The 22,456-nt window shown below is 51.4% G+C and overlaps 1 protein-coding gene across 1 annotated transcript in view; it reads left to right on the top strand.

Moving 5' to 3' along the window:
* Positions 1-22,456, top strand: part of MYO15B (myosin XVB) — an 88,147-nt gene that overhangs the window by 61,819 nt on the left and 3,872 nt on the right. The window contains exons 38-64 of the mRNA XM_090061590.1: positions 155-397; positions 1,081-1,171; positions 1,587-1,691; positions 2,328-2,514; positions 2,635-2,722; positions 2,980-3,202; positions 4,864-4,982; positions 5,524-5,583; positions 5,815-5,890; positions 6,728-6,846; positions 7,321-7,439; positions 7,888-8,029; positions 8,160-8,271; positions 8,658-8,818; positions 14,125-14,237; positions 14,357-14,420; positions 14,608-14,680; positions 14,965-15,041; positions 15,396-15,472; positions 17,302-17,432; positions 17,975-18,069; positions 18,449-18,526; positions 19,107-19,203; positions 19,471-19,619; positions 20,482-20,603; positions 21,526-21,659; positions 21,966-22,099. Coding sequence (XP_089917716.1) covers positions 155-397; positions 1,081-1,171; positions 1,587-1,691; positions 2,328-2,514; positions 2,635-2,722; positions 2,980-3,202; positions 4,864-4,982; positions 5,524-5,583; positions 5,815-5,890; positions 6,728-6,846; positions 7,321-7,439; positions 7,888-8,029; positions 8,160-8,271; positions 8,658-8,818; positions 14,125-14,237; positions 14,357-14,420; positions 14,608-14,680; positions 14,965-15,041; positions 15,396-15,472; positions 17,302-17,432; positions 17,975-18,069; positions 18,449-18,526; positions 19,107-19,203; positions 19,471-19,619; positions 20,482-20,603; positions 21,526-21,659; positions 21,966-22,099 — 3,189 coding nt within the window. The remainder of the gene's footprint in view (positions 1-154; positions 398-1,080; positions 1,172-1,586; positions 1,692-2,327; positions 2,515-2,634; positions 2,723-2,979; positions 3,203-4,863; positions 4,983-5,523; positions 5,584-5,814; positions 5,891-6,727; positions 6,847-7,320; positions 7,440-7,887; positions 8,030-8,159; positions 8,272-8,657; positions 8,819-14,124; positions 14,238-14,356; positions 14,421-14,607; positions 14,681-14,964; positions 15,042-15,395; positions 15,473-17,301; positions 17,433-17,974; positions 18,070-18,448; positions 18,527-19,106; positions 19,204-19,470; positions 19,620-20,481; positions 20,604-21,525; positions 21,660-21,965; positions 22,100-22,456) is intronic.

The raw sequence follows: 22,456 nt of genomic DNA, 5'->3' as shown, positions 1-22,456 counted from the left end.
CTGAGGGTATTTACCACTGTGTGGGTGGGTCTGGGCCATGCCTATACCCCTAGAGAACTTGACAGAGCCCCACCAGCCTGTTCAGAGGTACAGTCAGCAGAAGAAGATTATAGAGAGGGCCAGGGCTTATGCAGATGGAAATCCCTTCTTCCAGGCACAGCAGATGACCCTGCAGGCCATGACCATCTCCCAGGAACAGCAGCGGCAGCAGCGGCCAAGGTCTCCTGAGCCGTCTAGGTCAAGACAAGCCAAAACCCAGGCAGCTCCTTCTCCAACTCCAGCACCTAAAAAAAAGCCAGCGCCAGCTCCTGCTCCAACTCCAGCACCTAAACCCACCAAATCCAGCAGTAACCAGAATGCTGAGCCACCACAGTCCCTGCCAGAGGCCACAACATCGGTACCAGACCTGGAGTGTCCCTCGTGGGGTTCCATGTGACAGTGCTTCTGCCCTTTTAGATAGGCGGAGGTGGCGGAGAACCTTGCTCAGAGTCCTCTTCAGCTGTCCGCTGAGACCTGCCAAGCCACCTCCTGGTTCTGAGGGAGGAAGGGCCAAATCCTGGCATTGTTTAAGCTGATGAGAATTTTGCTGTGGCCCCAGTGAATCTTGCTGCCTTATCCTATTCATTCCCATTCTCATGGACGTTAATGGCAAGACCTTTAATTCTCCATCACTCTCCTTCCAGAGTGGTGACCTGCTTTCAGTTTCATGATTCTTCATGCTTCCTCCTATTTATCAGGGCTTAGGTTAGGCCCCCAAAGTAGATGTGGGGTGAGAGATGTTCCAGTGTTTGTGAGTTTGCATACTGTATGGGTTGGGTGCAAGTCAGTAGGAGCTTTCCATTTCAGAGTATTGCCAATAAACTAGACCCAAACCCCGCTCCATCCCAACCTTCCCAGAGTTTTTGAGGAAGTTTTGGGTCTGGATCAGAGTCCAAACCCTTCTAGTTAGGTCCATCTCTGGGGATGAGGGGGCCATTGAAAGTTCCCCAAAGGTCTCTGTGTTGGCTGGGACAGAGGCAAGCCCCCCATGCTGCTTAGGCTGAACAGGCTGTAACCAGGCCTGTTGTGGATGTCTTGTAGATTGACACCTACTTGGATGCCTCAGACAGTGATGAGGGCACTTTGCCTCTAGAGACCTTCCAGCAGAAGAGAGAGTACTTCCAGAGAATGGGTGAGTCTCCACCTGGCTGTAAGTCTTATCCAAAGAGGACCCAACCCCTTGGTTTCACTGTTGTGTAAACCAGCCTCGGCCTGAGGCAGCTCCTTGTGCTGCATGAAGCTCAGTGTGGGCAGGGCATGTGGGGAATACACTGTACCTGCTGGGCATTTGATCTAGGTATGGCTTGGGCCGGGCTAGTTTAGGGTTGTGAGTCGCAGGGTTCTGTGGAGTTGCAGTTTGGGTGTGGGCCTGAGAGAGACCCTTGACGGGTATGATACCCTCCCTCCTGCACAGCAAGAAGGGCCTTACACAAACCTCTGCAGGCTGAAACAGCTGTTGAGGAAGCAAGTGACATGATGCAGCCAGGCTTAGAAGACTTTTTTGGTTGTGTTGGGTTTCACTGTTCACCCCCTTCTTTTGCGTACAGGGCAGGAAAAGATCTTTGTGAAGAAGGTCAGACCCCCTCCCACAAAACCACAGCCAAACAAGGAGGCAACAAAGGAGACAGCCTCCAGTCTGCAACCAGAGGCAGGTGAGGCAGCACGCAGAGGAGGTCTAACCTGGTGTGATGCACCCAGGGCCTGTCCAGTACCTGCCATTCCCATGGAGTTCAAGCTGTAGTCAGACTGTGAGGATCAGATTGCCCCAGGCCCCAGCATCTTCCTCAGACCTAGGAGCTCCAGCCTCCAATCTCTGTAGCTTGTGGATGCAAGGAGAATCCCCTGCACTCTCAGGATAGGGCTCAGATCCCAGAAATCCTTCTCTCTCCCAGCATGCTTATTCAGTTGGAACAATGTGGATCCAGTTTAGTTCTTTAAGGGTCTCTGTTATGGCAACTGTCTTTCTAAGCTGAGAGATGCTGCAGGGAGGGGGAAATTCTTTGGGAGCAGCAGTGGTTAGCTCTGTTCAGCCCACCCTGGATCTTGAGGAGGGCAGTGCTAGTATTCATTTAGCTCAGTTACTGCCCTCTTCAGCCTCTTGCAGTCAAGCCCCTCAAGGCAATAGCAGACGAGAGAGGAAAAGGCAGTGGGTTTTGGGAAGGTATAGCAGCAGGGCAAGGCTGAAGGAGCCCAAGGACACTTAGCTCCAGGTGAACACTGAATGGGGAGAGGGGATTTCTTTTGTGCTGTCTGTTGGCTCCCTTCATGTCTCCCTTTGTCCTCTGCAGTCCCTGCACCTCCCTTGCCAACTCCCATGCAGAAGTCAGAAAAACCAGTCACTAAAGCAAAGAAGGAGCCTGGGGTGAAGCGGTTGGAGCCAGTGCCCAAGGCTGAGCCCAGCCGGGAGATCCGCAACATCATCAAGATGTACCAGAGTAGGCCAGCCCCAGAGCCACAGCCCATTGAGCTCTTGAGGTGAGGGAGGAGGCAGGTGGGGAGAGGGTAGGAAGTGCATCTCAGTGCCTCCACATGCTCCCCAGTGCCACACTGCCCTGTGCTGTAAACTTGGTGGTCTCTTTCCTTGTCACTTTGCAGGGCATCCAAGCCCTTTACGAAGAAGAATGACCCCAAGAATGAAGCTCTGGCAAAGCTGGGGATAGCAAACTTTCAGCCTCCTGACTCAGTAAGTTCTCCCCATGCTCGAAGGTGGAGTGGTGTGATGGAGGCTCTTCACTGCCATAAGCAGCTCCAGCCCTGAGCATTCACATGCTCTTTACCTGATTTGAATGGATGCCTTTTTTTGTTTGTACCATGGGGCCCTATGTTGGTGCTGCCATGGTTCGGGCTTCAGGCACTGTCTGAGAGAAATACTACCCTAGAGCCTGTAGAAGACATGGAGCGTGACCATGTATCAAACACCCTTTCTCTCCCCGCTTGCAGCCGACAGCTTTGGCATCAGAGAATAGCCACAAGGGAGTGCCGCTGCTGCCACCACCACCACCTCCCAAGTCCAGCTCCATCCTGGAAAAGCAGCTACCTCTCATGAATATCTTTAGCCAGCTGCCAGATTCTCCCACAGGCTCTCAGATCCCTCCACCTCCCCCTGGTCTGCCCCCACCTCTTCTGTTTGCGGATCAAGCCAAGCAGGAGTCTGAGCTGAGAGGTAAGCAATGTCCTTATGCTTGATGGTGTTACCTTCCAGAGGTACTTGTGGGTCTCAGCCCAGTTCCCAGGGAGCAGGTGCCCATGTTGCAGGTAGCACCATGGCACTGCTTCCCTGACCTCTTCTGGCAGTTTCAGCTGGCTTGCTAGGGACTATGGAGGCTAAACTAGCTTTGTCCCAGAAAACTGGCCCTTCAGGCTCCAGGGTGAGGAATTGTGGCTGTGTTATGTCAAGACAGCTGCTTCTGCTCTTTCTGCTTCATGGGGGGAAATGTGGGCATAGCTCTTCAGCTCTGACAGGTGGTCATTCTGGTTAACATTAAACCTGCCTTGCAGAAAAACAACAAGGGAAAAATCTTGAGGACTGGGCCAATCCTCACAGTTTAGCTAAAAACAGCCAAGGACCTTTGGGCTCCAGCTGTGCCAAAGTCCAGCACACAACAGCTTTTATGGCTGAGCTTTGACATGACAGACTCTATCAAAGCTGCAATTAAAGCAATGGACTTTGCCATGGCCTGGAATGTGGAGCACAAGGGAGGGGTGCAACTCCTTCAGAGCACGTGGAGAAATGCACTGAAGAGCTTGGGAGTGAGGATCACTGCCAGCTTAGAGCACAGATCTGGGAGACAGGAGACCTGGGCTCTGTTCTTGGCTTTGTCTCTTCAAATGTAGATTCTGTCCATGTGTAAACTGGGGATGATCCTCATGGTGTAGAGGAGTTGGGAGGCTTCCATTGAACCTCATGGAATTTTTTGCCTGCGATTTGTCAATGGGAGCAGGACGGGGCCCTAGTTCATAGACCGTGCTTTGCAGTTTGAGGGATGGAGATTTCCAATGATGTTCACAGCACTGTTGTTAAACAGAAGGCTATATATGTATTAGGGCAGGGGGTTTCACCCTTTTTGGATCAGTGTACCCCCACAGCTGGACACAAAGTGTGTGGGTGTTGAGGTGTGCGGTCAAACATGGAGTGGCGGCAACCGCCGCAAGTAAGCTTCCTCTCCCCTCCACGTCTGGCTGGGCAGGAGGTGCCTGCGCGGCAGTGCAGGATGGTGCATGGTGGTGCCCCATGCCCACATGTACCCCTTAGGGCCTTCTCAAGTACCCCTGGGGGTATGTATACCCCTGGTTGACAACCCCTGTATTAGGGTTTTAAAAAAGAAATCCAAACAGCACAAATTGATTCTTCAAACTGGACTTGTTTGGTAGATCTCATGGAGAATTAAAAATCAGATCAAGCATGCATACTCTGTGTAACATTGATACATTATGTAGGTATCAGTAATATGTGAGACTAAGATCGGTAACAACTAATCATTCTATCATGGCATAAAGTGAGACCATACTGTAATATCTAACTATGAAGGGGCAAATCTTTCCTCAGTGACCTTTTATCTTCCTTCTCTTTGAATGCTGTATTTTTCAACCTGTGTTTTGTATCAGTACTGAGCTTTGTGCGGAGACTCCTATGTTCACACCATCCTCTGTTTTGTGAGTTTACTCGCATACTGACCTGGCACAAGCCAGTCACTGACTTATGGTAATGTGGCCCTGAGAGGACCCTCCAGTAGGGTCAGACAGTGCCACCCTCCTTCTTTGGCAAGCCTTGGGCTCAGGGTAGATGTCCCCAGATCCTACCCAACTGCTTTTCCTCCCATGCAGGCTCTGCCCGGACCATAACAGAAGATGATGCTAGCATCAAGACCCAGCTCTATAAGCTCACCGCCAGTGTCAGCTTCTCCTATACCAATGTCGCCTGGAAAATCTTCCTACGCAAAGAGGTGCAGCTGGAGGCCTCTAGTCCTGGGGTCATGCACAAGGGGTGTCAGGAGAAAGTCAGGAGAAAAAAACCTGGCTTTGCACTTGAGACACACTGGAGACAGCCACACTGGTAGCTGAAGGGGGAAGCCTGGCACTGAACTAGGAGTTTAGAGATCCTTGTCCAGTTCCTGACCTTGCTGCATGTATCCTTGGGCTCATTCCCGTGCCTCACCTGCCCATTCCCTCCACTATGAGATCTAGGGATGAAAAACATTCACAGAAGCCCTCACCGGCTGTGATCGGCTGTTTTTCTCTCCCCGTAGCAGCATAGCAGGCAGGGGCTGGAGAATGCATTGAGCTACCCAGGATTCTCCCAGCTTTCCACTGCTTCGCTGAGTCTCCCTTCCTCTGCTAAGAACTTCCCCTTCTTCTGCCTCAGCTTAACACTGGAGGCAGACACCTCTGCTCAGTGTTCAGGTAGCTGGATTGCAAGATACTCCCATGGAAGCAGTTTTCGTTCTGTTTCTTACATACCTGCTGTCTTTATCCCCTTTGTTCCAGGTGTTTTACCCCAAAGAAAACTTCAGTCACCCCTATTCTCTGAATCTCCTGTGTGAGCAGGTGAGAGTCTGTGTACATCTCCTGGTCCTTCCTTTATGTTCACACGCTTCTCTGGGATGCTGCCCTCACTCGCATATTGTTAATGGTTTGGGTCCCCCCCTTGGACCCATTCAAACCACATGCCCTGCTTTATCCCTGAGCTTCTAGCCACTGGGAAGCCTCAGGCACTCCACACCAGCCCTGGCCCACAGCCTCCCCCGTGGAATCCTATCCGCTTTGTCTCCCCTGTAGATCATTCAAGACACTTACTCTGACTCCTGCTTTCGGATCTCCAAGGAGGAGAGGCGGAAAATGAAAGACTTGTTGGGTAACTAGTGATTCTTCCTTATCCTATTCCTGCTCTTAGCTGCAGCCTTGTCAGTGAAAGGGACTGAGGAGAGAACCAGCTGTGGGTGGCACTTCCATAGTTGGTCATTGCATTGCCTTGATGGCACTTCCATAGTTGGGCTTTGCATTGGCTTGATGGCTTCACTAGCATTCAGCCTCTGTGTTTATACAGCACAGCAGCCTGGGCAAAGCTCTCAGGGCCCATTCACTAATCCTCATGGTATCCCTGCGACCCAGAGGAATTTTAACCCTGTTCTGATTGGGAGGGAGTAGGAAGGGAGAATTGCCCCGTGCTCCATCTTGAATGAGAGAATTGCCCCATAATTCACTTGACTACATAGTCACGATGAGGCCATCATGGAGAAGTTCCACAAACAGGACCACTTTGTATGAGGGTCACTGGCAGCAGAGGTTGCTCTGTCTTGAGGATTTTGCTGGTGGGAAGGGAGTTGTAATGAAAGGCCATATTGGATGGACATGATTTTGGAACTGGGCATGTTTAGACCCAAGGGATGTTGAGAGACTGCAGGAGGCGGGGGCATCATCATTTATAAGAAAGGCAGTTCCATTGGCCCAGACATGCCAGCCTCTGTTCCAGGACTAGGGCAAACACTGCTGGGAAATCTAGGCGGTGCCATGAGGGTGGCTGTGGGGTAGGCAGACTCCAGCTGTAGAGATTACCTCTATGCATGGAGATGGCAGGGGCTTGGCATGGACCCCTCCCTCGCTGCAGGAAATCTGCCTGCAAACCTCCAGCAGGGAGAGACTGCACTGTCCCTGCTGTGGGAACTCAGCCTCTGCATTGTGCCCCTGCCAGCGGAGTTCCAGGTCGGCCCGGATGCCAGCTCCATTCTGGAGGATGGATTCAAAAAGAGGATCGTGGTAGCTGCTCGAGATAACTGGGCCAACTACTTCTCCCGCCTCTTCCCAGTTCAGGTATGATTTTCTCTTTCCTCAAGATCTAGTTCAGACCAGCCCCTCTCTACTCCCTCTGGTCTGAGTGAGCTGGAGACCTGCAGTCCAGGCTTGTACCCAGAGCCAGGCAGGGCATGAGATACCTGTTGAGAGACCAAGTAGATTGTGACATCGCCCGCCCCCCAGATCCAAACACTGTGCCCTGTGAGGAATATAACTTGGACCCACAATTGGTGACTTTGGGCCATTTTGAACCTCTTCCCTACATGTTCTTCCCACCTGGCTGTTTGTCCCGCTCTCTCTTGCCCCACCAATCTGTCCACCACTGCCCCCCCCCACCCCACACCCCCCCCCGCCTGATTCTTGTCTTGTGCTCATTCTTCACGCGTCCTCTGCCCCAGTGTTCCCGTGTCCATCCTTCAGTATGTTTAGCTCTCGCTGGCCTCTGTTCCTCAGTCTGCCAGGACTCTACCAGCAGGTGGACTTCTCTTTCAGGGTGAAAAAGGAAGCGATGTCCAGATCCTGGGGGTTTCTCACCGGGGCCTCCGGCTGCTGAAGATAGCAAAAGCAGCTGGATTTAGCCCTGAACACCTGAAGATCCTTTGCAGCTATAGGTAAGGGAGTGGGCCTGGAGGGGAATTTGGGGGGTTACTAGAGGCAGGGGGTCGCTCCTCCTTAGGCTTCCTGTGGAGCAGAACACTGTCTGTTGCCTTCCTGTAGTTTTGGGTGATTCTGACTAGCGCTTCCTCTGACGGTGAGGATAGAGTGTGTTTTTCTGCATCCTGCCCTTCCCCTTGTACATGGAGCAGAGACCAAGCAAAAGATCCAGTATGGCTTCTTTGGCTACACAATGCTCTTGTGAAAGGTCACTTGGCCTTTGGGGCGATTGACTTCACTGGCTGGTCCAACCTTTTTGTTTTAAAACTTGTTAGTTGTTTCTTTGGCAGCTTGAGTGCTTGCTTGGGCCCCTGTCCTAGTCCCCCTCTGTTGGTTGTCACTGCTGGGCTGGGCTGGGTCCCCAGCTCTGGTGTTGGTGGCTGGCTCATGGTGTGGGATCCTCAGTTTTGCAGACTTGATGTCCATGGAGCTGAAGGGCAGAAACACCCTGGAGTTCTCGCTGAAGAATGAGCAGCTGATCCTGCACTCAGCAAAGGCTCAGCAAATCAAGGCTATGGTGGAGCTCTTCCTCCAGGAGCTGAGGCAGGTACGAGTGGTCCAGCAGCGACTGAGTGTGACCCACTGGCTCAGCACAGTAATGTGCAACTTGAGGCTTCCTCAGATGTGGTCATGAGAGTGACAGGCTGCAGCCCCTTCCTTGTCCCTTTCTTCCATAGGACTCCAACTGTGTTGTCGCTCTGCGCAGCTACATCACAGATGACAAGAGCCTGTTGAATTTCAAGAAGGGCGACATCATCAAGTTACTTCCCATTCATGGGTTGGAGCCAGGTGAGAGGGGCCCTGTGCAGGGCATAGGGACACTGCAGGAATTGATTTGTGGAGGTCTGCACTCAAAGCTCTGCATCCAGAACGTTGCATCCACCATGCAAGAGGCCTTTCACTGTGTTACTGGGCCCCTGTGCCACAGAAGGAGGGAAGAGGGAGGGCCAAAGCTCCTGAAGCAGGCTAGGCTGGGCATTAGGATGCCCACCCTCAGCTCTGCCACTGACCCCAGAGTGGCTGGGTGGTGGCTTTAACCTGAGGTGCCAGGAGGTGCAGTTAGAGCTCGGAAGCCCTTTTTAGGCTGGAAGGCACTGCAGGAAATCAGGGTGCTCTTTTTGCCTAAGGCCACCATACTTCTTGGCTCTGACCCTGTTCTTACTCACCTTTGTCAGGATGGCTGTTTGGCTCCATCGGCGGCCGGTCCGGCCTCTTCCCTGCCAACTTGGTGCAGCTGGCAGCAGTCCCTGATTACCTCAGTGCCAGCATGGAGAGAATTGAGGGCGTGCGGAAGAGCCCGAGGAGTGACTTGGAGGGGAAGAGCGTCAGGAAGGAGGTGAGGTCTGCGCTGGGACAGTGTTAGCAAATAAAAACCTAGTATTCTGGACTAGCCCAAGGATTGACACAATTTGATGAGTGACAGAAAGACTTTATTTACTACAAGTATTTAAAATCAAATCAAGTGACCCCAAACCAAATCAAAGTCCGATAATTCGCTATAAGGTGATGGTTTTTTACCAAACAGGCGATGAAAAGGTGGTCTGTTTCTCTTCAACTTCTTGAGTAAGTCGGGCACATCAGCAACTGTTGTCAGAGAGATTTCTCACTCTTGAAGCTCACTTGATGTTTGCTGTTTTACTGCCTTTTTATACCCTTAGTTTAGCATCTTCAAAGCATTCTTTTAGTTGTGTAAGAGAAAGTCTCAAGCAATAATTGACAGGAAAAACCTGCTCATTACTGGTTATCAGAAATTTCTCATAGGAGATCACATGAGGCTGGTCCTCTGAGGGGAGCTGATCCCACGTACAGATGACAGTGCCCATCTGTCATGCCCATGTGGAAGCCTTGAGGAACACAGGTAAAGGTATACTGCCTTCTCTCAAAGGTCAAAGCAAATTGATACCAAGGGTCAGGGTCAAGGGGAATTGCAAAAAATGCCTTTGATTGATCTAACATGGAAAAACCGTTGTGCACCCCCCCAGCTATGGAAGCCATAACCTCAGGATATTTGGCTACTGTTGGTGCCTGGGCAGGGGTAAATTTGTTAAGAGCCCAGAAATTAACAGCCAAGCACCAGGTTTTTCCATCTCCCTTTTGAACTGGCCAAGTAGGGCTGTTATTAGGGCTGGCTTGTTGCACTAAGACGCCTTGCTGGAGTAGACTATTGACAGTTTTTTCCAGGCTGGGCTCTGCTGCAGCTGGGAAGCAGTATTGTCACTGAGGAGGGGGGTCTAGTCCTGTTGTTTTTTTCAAGGGCATTAATTTTTCCACAATTCTAATTTTGATTGGAACAGCGTTTGCTATGCTTTGAACATCGGGGGGCCATTTGGGTCGGTTTAGAATTTCAGGTGCCTTAAGGGCCGAACAGCGATGTGCTGCACAGATAAATATGGTTTCTGTGTCTTGCGCTCTCATGCTGCACCCAAGCTGAACATGAGCTGTTGAATTAGCAAGGTCTACAACAGCCTGTAGGGCCCTTAATGCATTTATTCCTAATATCCCAATTCCTCTTAATGGGGTTAAGGCAAATTCAGCCTTACTTGTGGGCAGGGTCAACAGCTTACCAACCCAGAACTGTAAGGGAGTGGAAATTGAGGCCATGGTCGAATGGCCATTAAATTCTTCAAGGGTTATAACCCGGGGACCTCTAATTTGGCAAGTCTGGAGTCCCTCACAACTTAAAATGGACAAGGATGTGCTGGAATCTAAAAATATTTGCTGCTGCCTCAGTTTCCCCAGAGATCCTGGATCTTTCCAAAAGACCTGGATCTCAGGCCATCCCCAATGATCATATGTTATTGGTGCAAAGGTGGTTACGGGATGGACTGGGGAGACGGGCTGACCTAATGTTCAGTGTGAGTGGGAGCATTCGGTGAGGTACCATTAGCATTGCCTTGTAGGCTGTGCTCTCGGTACCTAGCCAAGCGACAAAGAAGCTCATGTGTGGACAGTCCATCAACGGCATCGTGGGGGTTCGTACTGTAGTAAATGGCACCATACCTCTGTCCTAAAAGAATTAGTAGTGTTAACTCTGGATCCATCTCGATCAGGGGGGTGGCTGTATCCACGCCCATGACCACCAAGATATGCAGCAACCTTTAGCTTTATTCTTTTGGTTAGGGGCCAATGCCGAGGTTGCATTATGGGCATCACAAAGCTGTGTCTGCATACTGGCTAGGGAGAGGCCAAGTAGAAAGTTAATTGCCACTAGCCTCATGTCACTATTTAGTGACTGTATTACTGCTGTTTTAAAATCGGGCGTGTCATAATTGACAGGTTGATCCAGAGTTGGGGGTGCAATAACTTCTGATAAATGGGTTAAATTTTTTTTCTTATTAAGAAAGAAGCCTGGGTGTTCTCTGGGCTTTTGTTTTTCAAAATAAAACAAGCCCAACATTTTCTTTTGCTCAAAAATACTGAATAACTTGCTTGAGAGCTTCCATGGGATCTGCACTTAGTCCAAATTTAATTTTGCCGGGAAGTCCAGCGTAGTGAGTGGGTTGCATAGATTCTCTGAGTAAAGCAGGTCAATCAGATTGGAAATGGAAGGTAGGCATGTTACAGACAGTTGTTAGCCAGTCTAAAACAGTGGAGCTGTTTAAAGGGCCAAGTGATTTAGCCAAGGTAGCTGCCTGTGCAGGCTCCAGCGGGGAGCTTTCTAACAGTGAGTGGGTATGGGTAACTTCATTTTCAGCAATTAGGACTTGTGTGGTATGGGTAGTGACAGGTGCCATTGGTACACCTGGTTTTATAGGTGCAGGGGGAGCTGAGGGAGATGCCAGTGGTGTCTGAGATTTGTGATCCGTGGTTATTGGACGCAAAGGGACGGGAGGATCTGGACCATATGGAGGTGGAGCTGATTCTGGGATGTTACTGGGAAAGGTTTGAACCACCTTGGGAAGAACAGCTGAGATAATACCCCTGGAGGCTTTTAATTCCTCCTTAAGGGCAGCAATCTATTGATCGCACTTGGTATGATCGGCATCCTGCTGCTGTGCCTGACAGTTTTGTTTTAGCACTTACCTGATCCCTCCCCCTGCTTCTTCTGCCTTAGATTTCCAGTGATCTAGTTCAGTTTCTAATTCCTTTACCTGCCTCTCTGCTTCCTTCCTTCTTTCTCTCTCTTCCTTAATGGTGTTAATAAAGCCAAGGCTCTGGGCAGTAAGCATTTGAGCATCAGTTTTCCAAGTATCAGCCTGCTTCTCTGCATCTTTCCATTTGTCCTCCTCTCTCTTAATAGAATCCACGAGGCTAACATTTTGGAGAGTAAGCGACTGGGCATTAATTTTCTGATTTTCAGTATCCTTTGCTGCAACCACAACCTCTAACTCATGGTTTTTAACCTCTGTGTGTAACTGAACAACTTCCTTATGCAGAGCCGGACAGACTTGAAACATACCCTGCAACAATGCCTCCTTTTTGTGCTTTTTGCCATCTTTAGGTTTAATTGTTGTGGCAAGGACCTCCCATTGCGAGCACAGATTTTTCCATGCCCCGAGGCCAGTGAATTTGTCAGTCTCCCAAGGACCGTTAACCAATTTCTGTTCCTGTATAAATTGTTTCATCACAGCTCCCGTGAATGACTCAGTTGGTGCTGTCATGGTTAAGCAAGCAGGTTTTGTCAGCCTCTCTTCCTCCTCCGACCAAGGGAATCAGAAATCGCCCTGAAGATAGGTTGCTACCCTTTTCTGTCAGGACTAATACTTGGACTGTGGTATCTGGTTGTGGGTCATGAGTCCACACCCTGATACTGAATCAAAACCACAACAATAAAGCAACAAGAACAACTTTTCTCCAAGCGTTTCTGTTGTCAATCCACACCAGCCACTGATCCCAGCGATGCCTCCAATTTGTTAGCAGATAAAAACCTAGCCCAGGGATTGACACGACACCTCATTCGATGAGTGACGGAAAGGCTTTATTTACTACAAGTATTTAAAATCAAGTCAAGTGAGCCCAAACCAAATCAAAGTCCAGTAATCAGCTATAAGGTGATGATTTCTCACCAAACAGGCGACGAAGAGGTGGTGTGTTTCTCTTCAACTGGAGTAGTGTGTCCAGTTTTGGGCTCCACAATTCAAAAGGGATGTGGAGAAGCTTGAGAGAGTCCAGAGAAGAGCCACGTGCATGATCAGAGATCAAGAAAACAGACCTTATGATGAGAGGCTGAGCCACGGGACACTTCAGCCTGGAAAAGCACAGGCTCAGGGTGATCTGGTGGCCACCTATAAGATTATCAGGGATGCTCACCAGGATCTGGGGGAATGTCTGTTCACCAGGGCGCCCCAAGGGATGATGAGGTCGAATGGTCACAAACTCCTCCGTGACCGTCTCAGACTGGACATGAGGAAGAAATTCTTTATTGTCCGAGCCCCCAAGGCCTGGAACAGCCTGCCGCCAGAAGTGGTTCAAGCACCCGCATTGAATGCCTTCAAGAGAAAGTTGAATGTTTATCTTGCTGGGATCCTATGACCCCTGCTGACTTCCTGCCCTTGGGCAGGGGGCTGGACTCTGATCCTCCAGGGTCCCTTCCAGCCCAAGCGTCTATGAAACTTCTCGAGTAAGTCGTGCACATCAGCGACTGATGTCTGAGAGATTTCTCACTCTTGAAGCTCACACGCTGTTTGCTGTTTTACTACCTTCTCATACCCTTAGCTTAGCATCTTCAAAGCATTCTTTTAGTTGTGTAAGAGAAAGTCTCAAGCAGTAACTGGCAGGAAAAACCTGCTCATTACTGGTTATCAGACGCTTCTAATTTGAATGAGTTACCTTCTTCGGTAACGAGGTGATCCAGTTTGGAACACATCAAGAAACTTATTAACAGCCACAAAAAACATACTAAATCAGGAGGAGACATCTATCACTTATGGAGACTGTCTCTTCCTGCACATAAACACGAGTTAGTCACAAAAGAAATATTTACCATACTAATTAATCAAAGATAGACATTTCATATGGTTACACACCAGCCAACTGAGAGTCTGCCTGAAATCATCCTGAATATAGCAGGATAAGCTGGAAGAGATACTTCATGGCTAGGCCACCTGAGAAGGATTAATGAACTCGCATCCTCTTGCAATATGCAGTTAGCATCAGTATTCTGTATTTTAACTTTTGGGAGTAGGCCCAAGCTTGGCATGAGGTTCAGAGTCATCAGACAGGGCATGGGGTTGCAGGGCTTTGGTCTGCTGTAGCTCTGAGGAAGATCTCTGGCAAAGCTGGGGGAAGTTTCCAGGTAGAGGTTGGAGTTCATGGGGCGGGGTGGCAATTATCTTCTGTGATCTTAGGGCACTAGCCTGGGACTCAGGAGACCAGGTTTCAAGCCCCTGCTCTTCCACAGTCTCCCTTGAGCAAGTCACTGGGCCTCCCTGTGCCTTAGCTGGGGGTGACATGGGGGTGACAGCCCTGACTTACTGCACAGGGGAGCTGGGGGGGGTTACAGACATTACAGATTTATGTGGTGCTTGGATATAATGGGGCTGGGGGCCAAGGCCAAAGGGCAAGTGAGTCCCATCCAGGTGGTGGGGGAGGCCCTGCAGGTGAGAGCCACAAGAACCTGAAGCAGGAGAGGAGACACTGGCCAGGGGTGGAAAGATCCTTCTTGAGCTAATGCCTTGAGTGGGCTGGTATCTGTCCCCTCAGAGCTTTGCCTCCAGTGTGTCATCAGAAACCGCCACCTCTGCCACCTTCCCTGCTGCCGATAATTACACCATGGTGGACTTTGCCCTGGCTCACTTCCGGGAGATCCAGACCACGTGAGTAGCTCGTGCCCCTTTTGCACTTAGCGGTGGGGGGCGGGTATTTGTGTGGCCCTAGCTGTGCAGAGGGATCTGTAGGCATCTGTGATACCACCACAAATCTCCAACCTCTCTAGGCCGGGATGGAAGGGGATGAGTGCAGAGAAGAGAAGCGCAGCTGTCTTGGTCCAGCACACCAAGGTGGGTGTCCCTGGGTAAGGGAAGGATGGGGAGCCTGTGGCTGGACAGTCGGGCCCCTGGTCTCCTTTGGGATGCGGGCAGTTTAGAGGTAGCGTTCTGGAGTGAGGCTGGCCTCTTCCTAGAACCTGCGATGCAACAGGTCGCCCAGCTGCGATTCTCCTGCTTACCCTGTGCTCTGGGCCTGCAGGTCCCAATCCAGGAGCCCCTGCTCCCCTACTCTGACACAGAGCTGAACGAGCTAGCTACAAAGAACTTCATGAGTAAGTAACTGCCCCTGGGCACAGCACTGCAGGGGATGGAGGGGGGCTGGCTGAGATGGCTAGAGTGGCCACACACAGGTGCTTTCCCATCAGACTAACCCAATGGGAAGGGATCTCCATGGCACAGGGGGCTCCCGTCTTTAACAGCCACATGCCTGCCTTGTGTGCAGTGTGCTGACAGGAGAGACAAGTGCTCAGCCCCAGGGTGCATTAGGATGAATACACACCAAGCCCCCAGCCCAAGCACATCCAGACCAAGTCTAATGCTAATCCCTGCCTTGCAGCTTTGATGCGCTTCATGGGAGACCAGCCAAAACTCAGGAACCAGGAAGAGACTGATTACTGTTATGAAATTCTTCAGGTGTGTGACCCTTCCTGGTGACATGCAGGGGCCCTAAAGCGGGGTCAGTCCAGGAGCCAGTTTCCACAAGGGAAAGGGACAGGGGGTCCATGATCCAGCCTTGTTGATGGGGAGAGATAGTTAAGCATAGGAGCCTGTGATTTTTGCCTCCTTAGACATTGCTCCATCACAGGCCCAAGCTCAGCATCCTCTGCTCCCAGACAGATTCCAGGCCCGTGTGGTATAGAGGCAAGGGCGTGAAAATCTCTGGGCGGGCTGTGGGAAGTCCAGAGTTGTGGGATGGTTTGTTGGCACTTGAGGGGTGGGGGACAAGGACAGGGTCAAATTTTGACACTTTCTGCTGACCTCATGCAGCTCTGCAAAGAGAAGGAGAACCTGCGTGATGAGATTTACTGCCAGGTCATCAAGCAGGTCACCCAGAACCCCAAGCCGTGAGTACAGCCACTGGCCAGAGCTCAGCACACACATGGGGCGGATGGGGCTGAATGGCTGGAGGAAAGGGGTGGAAGCATGTGATGGAAAGAGGCTGCCAGACCAGGTGTGGGGACAAAGGTAAGGGGTGGGGGGTGCCAGCCTTGCAGGCAGAGTGAGGACAATTGGTGTGGGAGGTCGCCTGCAGTGGGAGGGTGGGCATACAGGTCCGGGAGGTAAGCTGGTTGAGGAGCCACTTCAGCACTGTGGTCAGCAAGGAGTTCAGCACACAAACACAGATCTGAGACTCCTTTTCACCCACGGGTCATTCAGCAATTACTTCATGACTGATACAGTTTCCCTGATGTAAAGTGGTGGAGGAGGATGGAGAGAATTGGGACCTTTTTGCACCCCATCATTGACACTGCACATGCTGTCAGGTCCCAGCGCAGGGCAATGACTCCCTGCCACTCATGCCCTGGCAGGGCATGCACTTTCCAGGTGTATCTCTGCGGGCTGCCAGTAAATTCCTCTATTTCCCTGTTTAGCCCTGGCTGCTCCTTGCCCTGGATTCCTGTGCCAAACCTGCAAGAGTTAAACAGTAACTTGGGGTCAGGCTTAGTCAGTGGAATTATTGCTCCCATGTCTGAGTTACAGGTGTACTATAGGTGTGCGCTGGCCAGTGAGTCAAGTGAGCCCTCGTGTCAGGGCTCCCTAAAGTGACTGTTGCCTCTCTGATAAGCTGACGTGGTGCCTGGGCTCAGATATGCTCCTGCCTGCCTGGTTTCTGAGAGGCCATGCATGCTTGTTCCTTGACTGTGCTATAGGTGAGGGTAGGCAGAAATGCTGATCGGGGACGGTAGAGGAGTTACTGCGTCTTCAGCTTGCAATGGAGGACTATGAGGGGGTGGCTGGCTGGACTCTGCACTCCCTGAAGCAGGGCCTGTCTCACTGTTTGGAGGCCTGGTCTAGACCAGTGGTTCTCAACCTTTTTGTACCAGGACCCATTTGTAATGTTGATGGCCAGTCCTGACCTAGTCAATAGTTCAAGTAGAAAACAGCCCCCTGGCCCCTCACTCCTGACCCTGATTCCTGGCTCCTTGCAGGCTGGAACTGTCCCAGCCTACAAGGGAAAACCCGTGGTATCCCATGCTTTTCACCTTTGAAGGAGAATCCATTTTTAAAGTTTGTTGGCAACTGTTTCATATATTCTTGTGACCCACTTTTGTGTCGTGACCCACGGGTTGAGAAATGCTGGTCTAGCCACTGCTTTGTACTGAGAGAATAGCTCATTAGAGCTGTTTTTTAACTCAAAATCTTTCTATGCGAGAAATTCTGATGAGGACATCCGAGGCCTGCACCCATGTAGCTGATTCTTGACTGAGAAGGGCAATTAGCTGTACAGGTGTAGGGCACCATTATGGGGGGCTGGCTGCTTCTGCAGAGGGGTGTTGCCATCATCGCTTTATCAGTGCAGTAACAGTGGTGTGGGCATGCACAGCAGTAGCTCCTCCCAGCATGATTGTGATACCGGTGACAAAGGTTAGTGGGATGGATGCTGTTGGTTCTTGTTCCCACAGATGACATAATGGAGCCAGCCTGGCACTAATCCTGTTATGCTCAGATGTAGGGATCTCTCTTACTCCCACCTTCCCTTCTTCCTCCAACTAGGCAGCCATGTTCTAGTGAGCTTGGCACTCTGAGGAGCAGAGGTGTTGTCACCTGAGGGATAGGGACATTGGTTTTAGTTCCCTTTAACCCCCCCACTCCCCATGAAGACCTCCTTCCCTTTCCACCTCTGCTGCTATCCCAAGAAGCCTATTCCCCTGTGCTTGTTTCTGCCCTGCAGGGAAAGCTGTGCACGTGGCTGGATGCTCCTGGGCCTGCTTGCTGGTTACTGCCTTCCCTCAAGCATCTTCATGCCCTACGCAACCAAATTCTTCCAGAAAGCCAGCTCTGATCCATCCAGCATACACCAAGGTACCAGGTGCTTCCTGGCCCTGTCAGCTCTGGCCAGCAGTGCTGGGGGCCCAGAATGACTTCTTAGCTGATCCAAACTTTCCCTTGGCTTGTAGGATGGGAGCTTGGGCACATTTCTAGCGGACTCTTAGTCTACAGGGAACCACTCTGAGCTGAGCCTAAGGGGTGAGAGACAGTGCCCACCAGATGTGTGTGTGTGAAGCTGTCCCTGGCTAGTGGCTCACTGGTCTGTAGAAGACCCTTCTCCCTTAGAGCCCCTTCTTGCTGTGCATCCTAGGTCCTGCTTTGGACCCTGTGGCCCTGGGCAGAGGGGTCTGTGGAGCTTGGGCTGAAATTCTCCTAAGAATGAACCGACGAGAAAAGGCTGGAGGAGATCCTTGTGCACAGTGCACCTGATTGTCCCTGACCATGATTATGCAGGGGCAGAGTGGGGTGGGGGTAGGTGCCTCTCACCCTAAAACGGTGGCCTGGGTCTAGGAAAGACCTTTCCAGGGAGATGCAGTCTAGTGGGCTTAGATGCTTAATTCCCCCCCTTCCTACAGAACTAGCCAGCACCTGCCAGGGCAACCTGCGGAAGACAGTTATGTATGGGGGCCGCCAGCATCTGCCCTTCCGTGTGGAGATGGAAGCGTTTCTGGTACGAGGGGGGAGAACAGTGGGGTGTCTGGGGGATGAGGGGTGGCGGTGCAGGGAGGAGACAGGTGCTGTGGGATGGTGAGGAGGGATGCGGTGCACTGCAAGGGGTGAACCTGCATGATGAAGAGTGGGGTGCTGGGAGGGAGGCAGGTCCCATGGGGGATTGAGAAGGAACATGGGTGCCCAGGGTAAGTGTTGGGGCAGGTGCTGTAGGGCAGGAGGAGGCAGGTGCCTTAGCATGGAGATGTGGTGTGCAGCATGGGGGAGGTGGGTGCTGTGGTGTTGGCCAGGGGAGGCGCTACAGAGGAGGGGGCTCTAGACAGGCAGACATAAGTGTTCATGGCCACGCTGTGCTCTCACCCTGTGCTTTCCTCTGACAGAAGGGGCATGGGTCCCGCCGACTCGTGATCTTTCTGCCTGGAATCCTGCAATATGGCACCAAAATCCGGACATTCACTGTGAGTTTCCTGCTGTCACCCAGCTGCACTCCTTGCCTGGATCTGGGCGGCATTATCCAGGTCCAGTCCATGTGGGGAAGTCCCTTGCCTTGTGCTCTTGAAAGGATGATTTCCAGCCCGTGGGCCTGGGCCTGGCCTCAGCTTCTTGGCACACTGGGTGTTTTCACCATCATCTCCTATTCCCTTCTGGGACACGAGGGTATCAGCACAACTCACAAGAGTCCTTGTAGTGCCAGGGACACCAGCCTGGTTCTCTGTCTGTGCTATGGCTGTGTAGCAGGACAGCTCTTAAAGTCATCATCTTCCCATCCAGAGCACTGGTGACTGGGAAAAATCCTCTGTCCTCTGGGCTCAGCCTGTAAGTGCTGTTTCTGGGCAGCCTGCCCCTTCCTCAGGGCCAAGAAAAGCTTTAGCCCTGAGTCCCATGACAACGTATTTTGGATTCTGCTGTGTGGCTCTGCTGCTTCCTGGACACACCCTTCCCACAGCAGGCTGTGATCCCAGATGCATTGGACAGCCCTTGGGAAGCTGCAGGCTCACCCAGCCATGGTGTTCACTTGTTCCCCTCCTCTCACTGCAGGTGGCTGCAGAATTGGTGCAGGAGGTCTGTGAGCAGATGGGAGTCAGCGAGATGCAGGAAATCAAGGAGTTTGCTCTCTTTGCCACTAAGGACAATGGCAAGTAGAGGGCTAGTTTTGGGTGGAGGACCTTGTACCTGGTGAGACGAGGTCTCTGTGGGATGGGGTGGCACCTGCATGTCATGGTCATGGAACGATAGGTTTGGGAGGGAACTCAAGGGTCATCCTGTGTTACTTGCTCCTGAAATGGTCCCCTCCATTGATTGCTACTGCTATTTGATGCTGGTGTGTTCTGGGGTGGGTTGTGCCAGGGTAAGGAGAGCTGGGTATCCCAGGTCAGTCACTCTCTCGTGCCTGTGTGTGCAGGGAAGCAGATGAAGGCAGTCCATCCAGAGGAATACATCCACGACTATCTGCTAGAAGACACTTTGGTGAAACTGAAGATCCGCAGGCTCACCTGGAAAACTCCACTGCACTTTGAGAATGAGGTGTACATCAGCCTCCATTATGGCCAGGTGAGTGCTAGTGTCAGCACTTGCCATGCAAGTCCCAGGGGACTCCTGCATAGTACGTGCCTGGAGCAGAATCTAGGTTTTACCTATACAACCAAGGGATCTCTCTGAGGAGCCAAGTGCCTGTGGGGTCTTGAGAATGTCCCAGGTGTGGAGACTGGATCAGTGATTGTCACACACAGTATCCCACTCTTAGGAATGGCCAATGTTCATCCTGTGTGGTGTTTCTGGGCATATGCATATGGGTAGCACTGTAGAGGAGCTTGGGAGCCAGTCAGCTCCTGGTGGGTTGGCTTTGTCCCTGCTTGTTGTGGGACAGGGTGAAGCTCCAGTGAAATCTTCTCACCAGCAAAATGACCCAAGGCTTTGTAATTGCCAGCCTGCAGTGCAGCTTCTGCCCACTCCAGGAGGAGCCCACACTTGCCATGGCCTGGTGTGCATGCAGGGAGAATGCCAGGCCAGCATTCAGGCTGGGATGTCCGGCATTATTATTCATGCCTGAAGGACCTGCCTCTTCCCACCTGGATGAAGTGGTTCCCTGGATCTTGTCCTGCTTGGTGGGTTATATGCTGTACCATGGCTCATCAAGCAGTGTGTTAAAAGCTGCTTAAGGGGATTGTGGTGGTGGCAAGACTATGAAAGGCTCAAATGGGTTTGGACTGGACCTAGAACAGCCCCAGCTCACAAATGTATGCTACGAGTTTCCTTGGGTCATGGGATATTTAGCTGCTGGAACAGGGGCTGCAGCTACTAAGCACTGAGCATATGCATTGACAGGATCTACATATACAGCAGGAGGCTGCACAGACCAGCTCTTAGCCACTGGTAGCCTTAACTGGTGTCCCTTTGCTGTGCTTGCTCTTAGGTTCTGTGTGATTACTTGACTGGGAAGCTGCTGCTGAACTACAGCAATGATCTGGAGAAGCAGGTGGGCACCTTGGCACTGTTCCAGCACTGGGCCAAGAAAGTGGACTTACCACCCTCCAAGTAAGTGTGCCTCCAGTAGAATTTTTATGGGACAGTTAGTTAGGAGTAGAGCTGTGCTGCATTCAGCCCAGGGTCCCAATGCTGAGGGTAGCCAGCACCAAAGGAAAGGTGCATGGAACCATCTCATGGATGATGAGGAATCAGTGAATGTCCTCCGTAGTCAAGGGACTTCCCATAAGCTCTCAGCCCCGGTGGGAACTTGTGGTAAAGTCCCACAGGCTCCTGATAAGGAAGTGTTCTCTCTGAACTTATTACCCTTTGATTCTATAGAAATGTTTCCGTGGTCATTTTCACCAGGGCCAAAGCTCTCACACTTGAGAGCCTAATGTTGGCCACCTCCATAAATATGGATGAAGGTGCCTGGGTTCAGCATAGGTCTATGGAAGACAGCTGGGAAAAAGGGCCTGAGGGAAGAGCTTCTGTACCTCAGCTGTGACCTTCCTGTTGGGGCTGTCTCCAAGTGTCTTCATGTGCTCTGTTCGGTTGGGTGGTGTTGGCAGGGAGCAGGATCATCTGAGTTTCCCAGGAGACAGCAACAATAGAGGTTTAAAGTGCAGTGCAGTGGTTGAGATCTTCTGCACCATAGGTACACATGGAGTGATGCGTGGATTGGGGTGGCCCTTGCGGTCCACCTGGCTGGCTGTCCCCTTGAGAAATGCATCATGGTTTTACTACAGAGCTTGACCCTTCATTATAGTAGTTGCCTCTGGGAAGGCCGTTTCACCAATCACAGGCACATAAGTTTCTTTCCCACAGAAGTTGAATGTCCCCCATTATCTCTTCTGTCTTAACTCTGGCATAACCTATTCTACCTTCCCCGGGCCCTGCTGATCTCGCATCCCTTTGTTCCAACTAGTCCTGGGTGGTGATTCTGAACAAATCATGTTTGGAGGTGTCTTACATTCTTTGCTTCTCTGAACAGGGAGGAGATAACGGAGTACACCCCAAAGTCAGAGCTTCCACCCATCAACATGCAGGATCTCCAAGCCACTATCAGGCAGCTGCTGACAACTACACGGCCACTTGACCCGAAGGAGGCAAAAATCCGTTTCATAGGTGAGGCTGCCACAGTGGTGGGTCAAGGGAGAGGCAGGGCCCTCAGCAGTAGCTTGATCCCTGGGCTCAAGAAGTGCCACTGGCTTCTAGGTGCAATCCACATGGTGGATAACAAGCAGGTAGTCAGGACTAAGCTACCTGAGGCACACTGCTGCAGACCAGGGTGAAGGCCTTCTCAGCTGGGTCACTCTACCTCTGATGTAGGGTCTTGGGGCCTACCAGAGCCCAGATTCCTTCATGTGCCTTGAGTGGGTTTGGTTTTATGGTATTCTGGCTGAGTTCACCAGTGCAACTCTCTTCCCATAGAGCACATGGTCCATCTACCACTCTTTGGCTACAACACTTACACTGTGGAGAGGACCAGCGACCAGAGGATCCCTGTGCCCTGTGTCATCGGAGTGAACAGGGAGCAGATCATCCTGGTGGGCAGGGAGACTCAGGTATGTTGTCCTTCTGCCTCTCCCACTCTGCTCCCTCCAAAACACCCCAAAGCTAATTAGTCACCCTATACTTTCCATCTTGCATTTACTTTGACTTGAGAAACCAGGCAATGAAATTAGGATAGCTTCTAACCAGTGACAAAGAAGGTACAGCTGTGTTCTTGTTCCTGCTGCCTGGCAGCACCATCCCAGCAATGATGGCAGCCAGGCTCTCCCTTCCTGCCCTGGATTGAAGCAGGACTCATCTCATGAATCTAACTGGACCTTTTGTCTTTGAGACCTTGACTGGTTAAAAACTTCGCCCTATGGGGTGCTAGGGCCATGTAGCCCCTTGCAGCATCAAGTTCAGGGCTGCCT

Source organism: Crocodylus siamensis, chromosome 8 (genome assembly GCF_052110815.1).
Source record: "Crocodylus siamensis isolate JL-2025a chromosome 8, ASM5211081v1, whole genome shotgun sequence".
Classification (NCBI taxonomy): Eukaryota; Metazoa; Chordata; order Crocodylia; family Crocodylidae; genus Crocodylus; species Crocodylus siamensis.
Note: the sequence above shows the minus strand (reverse complement) of the source record. Positions and strands in the feature narration are given on the sequence as shown.